Source organism: Daktulosphaira vitifoliae, unplaced genomic scaffold (genome assembly GCF_025091365.1).
Source record: "Daktulosphaira vitifoliae isolate Bord-2020 unplaced genomic scaffold, ASM2509136v1 Scaffold_4, whole genome shotgun sequence".
NCBI classification, from domain to species: domain Eukaryota; kingdom Metazoa; phylum Arthropoda; class Insecta; order Hemiptera; family Phylloxeridae; genus Daktulosphaira; species Daktulosphaira vitifoliae.
The window spans coordinates 12,518,650-12,527,742 of NW_026099575.1; the positions used below are offsets into that span (position 1 = coordinate 12,518,650).

Sequence of the window (9,093 nt, forward strand, 5' to 3'; positions counted from 1 at the left end):
GATAAATTTCTTAGAATTTATTATGCCAAAACGAGAGAGGTTGTCTTTGTTTTTATAAAATGTAGACGGTAATGTGAGTTATAATATGGCGGTACCTTTGATGTTGGAAATATGCTTAGCTATGCGTCTGGTAACTGATGATAAAATTCTTAGAAATTATGCCATAACGACAAACATTGTCATTGTTCTCATAAAATGCTGACGTCTATGAGCATTATAATATAGCAGTAATAATAATATAGTTGGATTCATCCCCACCCATTATAGGTTAGTTTATGTTATGTTTCCTGTATAGGAATTGTTGACAGAGTCGTAGCGTTAATATTAAGTAAATATGTTAAAGTGGCAACGGCGGCCATTATTTGACGTACATTATTTCAATGTAATGTGTATGTTTACACGTACGTTTATCAGTTCACATGAGGTTTACCTTACCCTCCAGTAGATGACATCGTAGGAGGAGACAACCATATGGCTACCTACCCCACCACTGACATGAAGTTATAGTGCGCATGCGCACTTTAATCCCCATTTTAATTGATGTTAACACCCCCACCTAAGTTACCTATTACTCCCACTATCGTGAGACCACGGCTCCCTTTACCCTATCTATGATAAGACCACGCCTCCTCTATGATAAGACTTCTTAACCCCACCCTCATAAATCCAATCTTCCATTACCCTCACCATCGAAAAACCACGTTTATTGTTTGACCTTGACTACGGTCATTACTCACACCATCGTGAGACCACTCCACCCCTTCCCACCACCATTAATAAGAACACAACTCCCCTTACCCAATCAATGATAAGACCACGCCTTCTCCTTACCCCCACCCTCATAAATGCGATCCTCCATTACCCCCACCATCGAGAGACCACGCCTCTCCTTACCCAATCAATGATAAGACCACGCCTTCTCCTTACTCCCACCATTGAGAAACCACGCCCACTATATGACCTTGACATTACCCCCACCATTGAGAAACCACGCCCACTGTGTGACACGCCCCTCCCCCGACCACGCCCACCCAACGGTGGGTGGTTAGGTGAAGGGGTGAGGCGGGGGGTTCTAGAATTCCCAATATTACCCTACTAACGTTATATTTGCAAACCCTTAAATATTCATAATTAATATTATTCTTACTTATCAAAAACGAACTGAAAATAATAATAATTAATATGCAGTGTGAATCGATGAGCAATCCAAATAGTATATTAGCCAACAATGATCCTAAACGACCAAACGTAGCAGATGCAGCTGCTGCCATGATTCTATAAAAAAAAAAAATTATTTTAGTGACTTAATTATTTGAAATCTCAACGAAATTTTAATTAATTTAAATTGAATTGATACTTGTCATCACTTGATTATTTTAAGATTAATGCCGTATTTAAGATATGGATCAAAATTAATAAATTCTTTAAAATCGAAACACATCAGGCAAAATCGGTTAACTTTTTTATGCACCAAATATTTATAATTCATATAGGTTTTTATTTAACGTTATACTAACCTCATGTTAGTTGGGAATAGTTCCACCATAATGCACATAAGTACACTGATACCTAAGCTTGTAAATGCTTCAAATAAACACGATAAAATAAGATTTTGTAAAGAATTTCTGACGAAGTTCAATGCAGCTATTACAACACCGGATACAAAAAGACTTATTACTGAAATGAAAGTATAAGATGTGTACTTATTTAATTAACATTACTTATAATACATAAATGATATCTTACAAAAAATATTTATTTTTATTTAGGTGCTTTTTTTCACGACTTTTTTGCGCTCTAATGCAGCGTGACTGCAACAAAACTTAAGTTTTATAATTGAACGCAATAATACACAAAAAATTGAAATACAATATCTTGAGAAATATTAAATTTAGCTATCTTGTATTAAGAACCTTTCTATAGGAAATTAAATTTTTTACAAATTTGTTATCATATATTTATTTGATAAATCTAATAATTTATGAAATAGTGCTGCAAATATCAGATTCAGTGACCCGCCAATATGATTTGTGGTTACATTGCATTGGTCACTTTTATAGTGTCTAACCCTTAGAAAATGTTGACTTTGCGCGATGTGCATAGCACAAAATGCCGCTGAATTATAGTAGTTTAACAAATAAAAATCTAAGTTTAGATGTATTTTAAATGGGAATTCTTTACCTACTCTGGGAAAGTACATAATATTAAAATGAAGGGTTCAAATTCTCAGGGTTTTTTTTTTGTTATTTCCAATGATATTTTTAATTGGGGGCGAAAAAACTTCGTGAAAAAAAGCACCCTAATTTTTATATAAATTTCTTATGATTATATAAATATTATACAGCAATTTTTGAATATACCTCATAAACATATATTTTAATAATTAAATTTTATAAATTAATATAATATATATATTTATATAATTATATATAATTATTTATGTGTGTTTAATTTAATAAAAAATATAAATGTATACCATTTTTGGTAAATAACAGATAACTCTTAGTATCATACATATAAATAATTCCAAAATCATAATTTTTTGATTTTTGGATACGAGACAAAGAGATGGGCACACGTTCAATCGAAAATTGGGAGTACTATAAATGATTGTTCGGTAATAAATTTTAAACTAGTAATTTGGAAGTTAACATGTATATTATATTGTATATTTTAACGCCTCTCCCCAGTGTGNCGCTGAATTATAGTAGTTTAACAAATAAAAATCTAAGTTTAGATGTATTTTAAATGGGAATTCTTTACCTACTCTGGGAAAGTACATAATATTAAAATGAAGGGTTCAAATTCTCAGGGTTTTTTTTTTGTTATTTCCAATGATATTTTTAATTGGGGGCGAAAAAACTTCGTGAAAAAAAGCACCCTAATTTTTATATAAATTTCTTATGATTATATAAATATTATACAGCAATTTTTGAATATACCTCATAAACATATATTTTAATAATTAAATTTTATAAATTAATATAATATATATATTTATATAATTATATATAATTATTTATGTGTGTTTAATTTAATAAAAAATATAAATGTATACCATTTTTGGTAAATAACAGATAACTCTTAGTATCATACATATAAATAATTCCAAAATCATAATTTTTTGATTTTTGGATACGAGACAAAGAGATGGGCACACGTTCAATCGAAAATTGGGAGTACTATAAATGATTGTTCGGTAATAAATTTTAAACTAGTAATTTGGAAGTTAACATGTATATTATATTGTATATTTTAACGCCTCTCCCCAGTGTGATGAGGAGAGACGCAGATATGACTATTTATATTATAATACATTTCTCGTCCTCATCCTGCTCCCTTCTATGTAAAATAATACAAAAATCTTAACATTACCAATATAAAGATCTAAACTATCTTAATAAAACACTACCTAGCACTTCCTATGTGCGTCTATAGCTACAAATATTATGTACAATTTTAAAAGGTTTTATTTTCAACTATTAAAAGTTTTAATTCATTCATTAATCAATAAATATTTTTATTAATTAAATTTTAGTATGGTTAATTTTGTTTTTTCTACTTATTATTTTTATTTTTATTGTGTTTGTTTTTTAATTAAAAAATAATAACAATAAAAATAAATAAATTCATTTAAAATTTGTATTTTACTTCGATGCGAAACAGAGAAGGTTTTTATTTATAATAATCATGTAATTTTTAGTTAAATTTAGTTATGCATACCTAAAAAAAATTTAGCGCCTAATCTATGTACACACAAAGGCATCCAAAGAGATGTAGGGATACAAGCTATACCGATCCATAAAGTATGCAAATACACAGAATGGCCAATACTTGATCCACACGAGTCATTTAAGTTGAGGTTCCCATTGGTTTTAATGTATACCGATGATACTTGACAAACTGATGTGTCTTTGCCAGGTTGTTCATGTTCAAAATGTTCAAATCTATTAAACAACTCCGGAAACCATAACATCATTGTGTAGTATCTGCGGTAATGTTAACTATTAAGATCATGATAAAATTACAAATTTGAATTACACTAATGAATTATATGATGTATTAATACTCACGTAGATGATAATCCTAATTGTATTAAACAAGTAAGGACAGTGTTTTTTAAATGTGGTGGCTTAAACATTTCCTTAGTTTGGTACCAAATCTCTTTTAGTAAGTTTCTTAAGTCTTTTGGGGTCTTGACAGTTTTCATACTTCTTAGTGATCGTTTTGACTGTATACTGACTATACTGCAACGTACTTCGTTCTCAATGAGACTTCGTACCTGACACATAACAAATAATTTTTAGATATAATTGATTATCTTAAGATAAATGTTGAATTGGTTTGAATAATTTTTGTTGATTTAAAAAATAATACTTTTTTTTCGAGGGGCAATTTTTTTTCCCATAATAAAATATATTTGTTTATATCAATAAATATTATTTCTTGTAATTGCTTAATACGTTCCACAGATTTTGGAAGGGCGATATTTAAACTGGAAGAGGGATTATCCCCCTTCAATTTTGACTTGTGTTTGTNGGATTATCCCCCTTAAATTTTGACTTGTGTTTGTATAACTATTGTTACTTATTCTACATATATACATATAATAATTATTATTTCATACTGGATAAGAGTCACCGGGTTCACCCGTATTTTCCATATATATCTGTTTAAGACACTTTAGTGCTTCTTCATATTCACCACACTCTAGTAAGAACTTTGGACTTTCTGGAAATTGAGTTAACCACAATGCCAAAAAGATGCTGGGTAAAGAACATAATGTTAAAAAAACGTTCCATGAGGAATACTTAAAAATATCATATCTATATTCTATTGTTAGTGGTATGATACCCCAAGCGATCACTGAAAAATAAAATAATCTTTAATGTAACTAAAATAAAAACTAAAAGTAAGAATTTAAATCTAATACATGGTAATGCAATAGCGCCCAAAGTCCAAAATGTCTCCAACCATGACAATACTTTTTCCCTATAAATTTTTGGTTGAAATTCTCCTAAGTATGAAAACAATATTCCCAAGTAACCTGCAACCCTAGAAAGGAAAAAAATATTAAAATCACAAAATTAATTGATTGATAAAAAATAACTGTTTTCCATTCAAATAAAACTTTGCGATAGTCTTAAGTCGAGAATTTTATTTAATCATAAATTTGAAATCAACTGTAAATTGACTTACCCAAAACCACTAAAGAAACGGCAAAACAAAAAAGGCCAAAAGAACGTTAGAAAACTGGATATTAAACTAAAAATACCATCTAAGAGTAACGCTCCAATCAATGCATTTTTTCTTCCATGCATTTCAGCTAAACATCCCCAAAAATAAGATCCTAAGAACATGCCTAACAAAATAATAATAAATAGAATCTTATTTCCTTTATAATTAATAATTCATTGTGATTATTTATTATACCTAAAAGGGGAACGGCATTTAATAGGCCTTTATCTGAAGAACTCAAATCGAAATCGCATTGTGCTGATGGTAAAACAAATGAGATAATTGTAATAGATATAGCGCAATTTGCATAAATTAAACCACTAAGTACGAGCAAATAATAGTGAAATTTACCGAATTCTATAAAAGAAAAGAAATATGAATACAAGTAATTTTTCATTAATATCATTCTTTTTAATTATCATTGTATTATACATACCTGCGCATGTAATAGCATGCTCAAAAATTGAACCATTTTCTAAAAAGTCCAAACCTATAAAAAAAATACATATAACAAATAATTAAACAATTTGGTTATTTAATTAAGTAATGTATTTATGCTATAACATGCGTTTTATTCAATAGTAATAAAATAATTTTATTTATTGATTATCGTATAAAAGTAATAACAATTACATTCACGCGATATCTATTTTAATTTTAGGTGTACATACATATACAGGGTGTTCAGTAAGTCAGGAAACGGTAAGTCATTGTTTGTAACAATGAGAACAATAGAAACCCGTTTCCTGACATACTGAACACCCTGTATATATATATATCCTACATATTATATAATGTAAAATTATCAATGTCTAAGAAAGGTTTAGACCTTCTAGACCGTGTAAATCAACTTCCGACATCAATCGATACAAAAAATGTTTAACCAAATTCATTTTATAATTAAAATGTATTCATACTTTTTGACGATTTAGGGCATCTACCCCCATTACCTCTATCTCTGAGTAGAAGTTCATTAAATCGGATCGTTGGCACTCGAATAAATTGGAAACAATATATCACAAATTGTCAATGAATTATGATATTAATTAGTGATATGCCGAATCAGTAAATTTGGAAAATCGAATATTATTTTTTGACACACAAATAAAATATATTTTTAGTTGATGTTATTTAGTATTCGGAACCAAATATTCGAGGTACACAGAATATCTAACAATATCTATTTCATTTATTTATTAGGTTTTTTATTTACTATATTATAACAATTATTAAATATCGACTAGATTTGAATATCTTATATAGATTTTAATTTCAATATAGAAAAGAATACTATTTACAGGTTTAATTAACCAAAAAATTTGTTTTTTTTTTTAATAGATAAATTTTTTGATTAATAAACTATTGATTACTTTTTAATTTCACTTCTTTAAATTTATAAGGACGTCGATTAAATTTTTTTAACTGGGAACATATATATTTTAAATAGCCTATAAAATAGAAAATGATCTAATTAATAGAAAGTGACGGATCAATAACAACTTTTAGACCAATACATCGAATGTGATTCATTCATAAAATTTTTATACGTGGGAGTCATGATGAGTGCGGTCGAATCTGTCTAAAATTTCTGTCATCTGTCATAACTTTTAAAGTTCTAACAAAGTTGTTGTCGACTCATAATTTTCTATTTTAGAGGTTAATTAAATATGTATGTTGTCATTAAAAAAATGAATTATCATTCCTTCAAGTTATAAAGGATGATGCTAAATTGTAATTAGTAATTAATTTTCGATTAATGAGTGGGTAAAAATAAATAGTTCACTTTATATAGAAGCTGTGGTATTTCCCCAAAAAAATTATCTTTATTATAATTTAAATTTCATTGCTTTTTTGACTTTTTGGTCAAATGTTTGAATACTATGTGAAAAGTCAGGCCATTCCATATATTGATGTAATTTTTATTCATCATAACCTTGTAAATTATTATTGAACAACATTAGACAAATTATAAAAACAACGCACCGCTTCTATTTGTGTTATAAGTGTCGAATACATTTTTTGGATGGATTAATTAGTATTTTTTAACCATTAGTAAATTTATTTAAGTGTTTATATTTTTAAATAACTTATGTATATCAATTTTATGTAATTATACGTAAATATCCATACACTTAAACTGTAATCATTTAATCAAACTTATGTTATTTGATAAAAAGTTTTAATGAATGAGTCATGGAAACTATTGATTATAAATGAAATAATTTCTAAATGTGTATTGAAACTGTTGTCAATAAGCTAATTTGTAAAATAAAATAAAATTTTTGTGGATTTAGTAAAGAGGCGCCTTTTTAACTTGTATACGAACTTATATGAATTGTTCATTAATGTAATATTAAATACAAAATCATACTTCAAAAATTATATTTAGTAACAGACAAAAATAATATAAAAATTGACTATATAATAATTATTTTTTTTTTGAGTATTATAATTATTATAATACTCAAGAGAAATGACATTTGATAATTTTTTGTGATATCAAATTATGTACTAGCTTTCTACAAAGAGTAGAATAAGTTCTATCTCTGCGTTCTGTATCCCATTATTTAAAATAATTTCTGTTGTGAATATTTTTTTTATAATGTTACACAGTAATAAATTCATTACTTTATTTATTTAGATAAGATAGGAAATTATTTCTTTGAGTGTCAATATCTATTATTTTATTGTCTTATAAACAATAATATAAATAATAATAATTATTATTTATATTATTGTTGAAGTCTAATTATTAGAATTCAATAATTATGTCTTGTTAAGTTTTGCATTACAACGTATTTATATAGCTAACAAGTAAATATGATAATGATTTTCACAGGATCCGGGACAAATCTTAATTTTGGATCGTCTGTGACAGAATTGAGGGGGTTGAAATTGGATAGACCCTTTAAGTAAAAATTATTTTATGCTGAAGATATATTTTCTATTTTTTTGGAGAAGTCATAGAAATTTTTCGGGGGCATGTATCCCACACGCCCTGCTCTTACGCCAACACTGAACATAAACAATGAATATGATTCAAAGATGAATTTAACGATAAAAAATATTGACGATAATATATTGAAAATATAGGTCATATTAGATAGTAATATTTCACCTAAATCTCTTTTTATCAGCTTTCATAGGAAATAAAGAAACTATTTAGTCAACATTATTCAGATATCTTTATTTATTTTCAAGTATCTATATCAATCAATAATTATTTGTCACCCAATTTTAATTTTATTTGATTAACCGCCTTTGTGAATAAAATAAAATAAAAAATGGATTTTTCTAAATTCTTGAAAATATTAAATATATTAAGAACTAAATTTTAAAAAAATCCTTTGCTCAACGTATAGTTAAAGTATTTAATATCCAAGAATAATATTTTAAATTAAATTTCAGATGAATTTTTTGCTCTATCGCTTAATTGAAAATATATATTGAAGTAAAATTATTGTATGTAAAAAATGATAATTTTTTGTAGATTTTAGTAACATGTAGAATAAAAACTGACACGTGTGTCAAAATTTTATGGATCATAAAATTACATTTTTTTATCGATTGATGTATAAGTTCTTCGTATGTTAAATTGATTCGATAACCCTCAAATCATAGTACCTTGGGACGTTTGATCTAGATAGTATTCTTGTAAAAATGTATTTTATTATGATTATTTATAGCTGANAGATAGTATTCTTGTAAAAATGTATTTTATTATGATTATTTATAGCTGAATTAATGTATTATTTAATTTAATATTTTTTGTGAGAAGCTCATTCAGAAACAATGCAGATAAATTTTAATTATCATATTATTATTATGCTTAATAAAATTTCTAGTAAATTTTAA

At 27.1% G+C, this 9,093-nt stretch overlaps 1 protein-coding gene across 1 annotated transcript; it reads right to left on the reverse strand.

Annotated features, from left to right (window-relative positions):
• Nucleotides 1-953: 953 nt before the first annotated feature.
• On the reverse strand, nucleotides 954-5,775 carry LOC126906021 (synaptic vesicle glycoprotein 2C-like). Its single transcript, XM_050686241.1, has 9 exons — nucleotides 5,675-5,775; nucleotides 5,434-5,595; nucleotides 5,200-5,362; nucleotides 4,934-5,055; nucleotides 4,628-4,866; nucleotides 4,074-4,282; nucleotides 3,724-3,989; nucleotides 1,518-1,677; nucleotides 954-1,275 (listed from the first exon to the last, which is right to left on the reverse strand). The coding sequence occupies exons 3-9, from the start codon at nucleotides 5,358-5,360 to the stop codon at nucleotides 969-971; spliced, it is 1,464 nt and encodes a 487-aa protein (XP_050542198.1). The 5' UTR covers nucleotides 5,361-5,362; nucleotides 5,434-5,595; nucleotides 5,675-5,775; the 3' UTR covers nucleotides 954-968.
• Between the last annotated feature and the right edge of the window lie 3,318 nt (nucleotides 5,776-9,093).

Bases quoted from the DNA above. Each gene is read 5' to 3' on its own strand.
- LOC126906021 (XM_050686241.1), bottom strand. From the start codon at position 5,360: ATGTTCTTAGGATCTTATTTTTGGGGATGTTTAGCTGAAATGCATGGA. The intron at 5,056-5,199 runs GTAAGTCAATTT...TTTCCTTTCTAG, and splicing joins CGTTTCTTTAGTGGTTTTGG to GGTTGCAGGTTACTTGGGAA. The intron at 1,678-3,723 runs GTATGCATAACT...CTTTCATTTCAG, and splicing joins AGGCGCTAAATTTTTTTTAG to TAATAAGTCTTTTTGTATCC.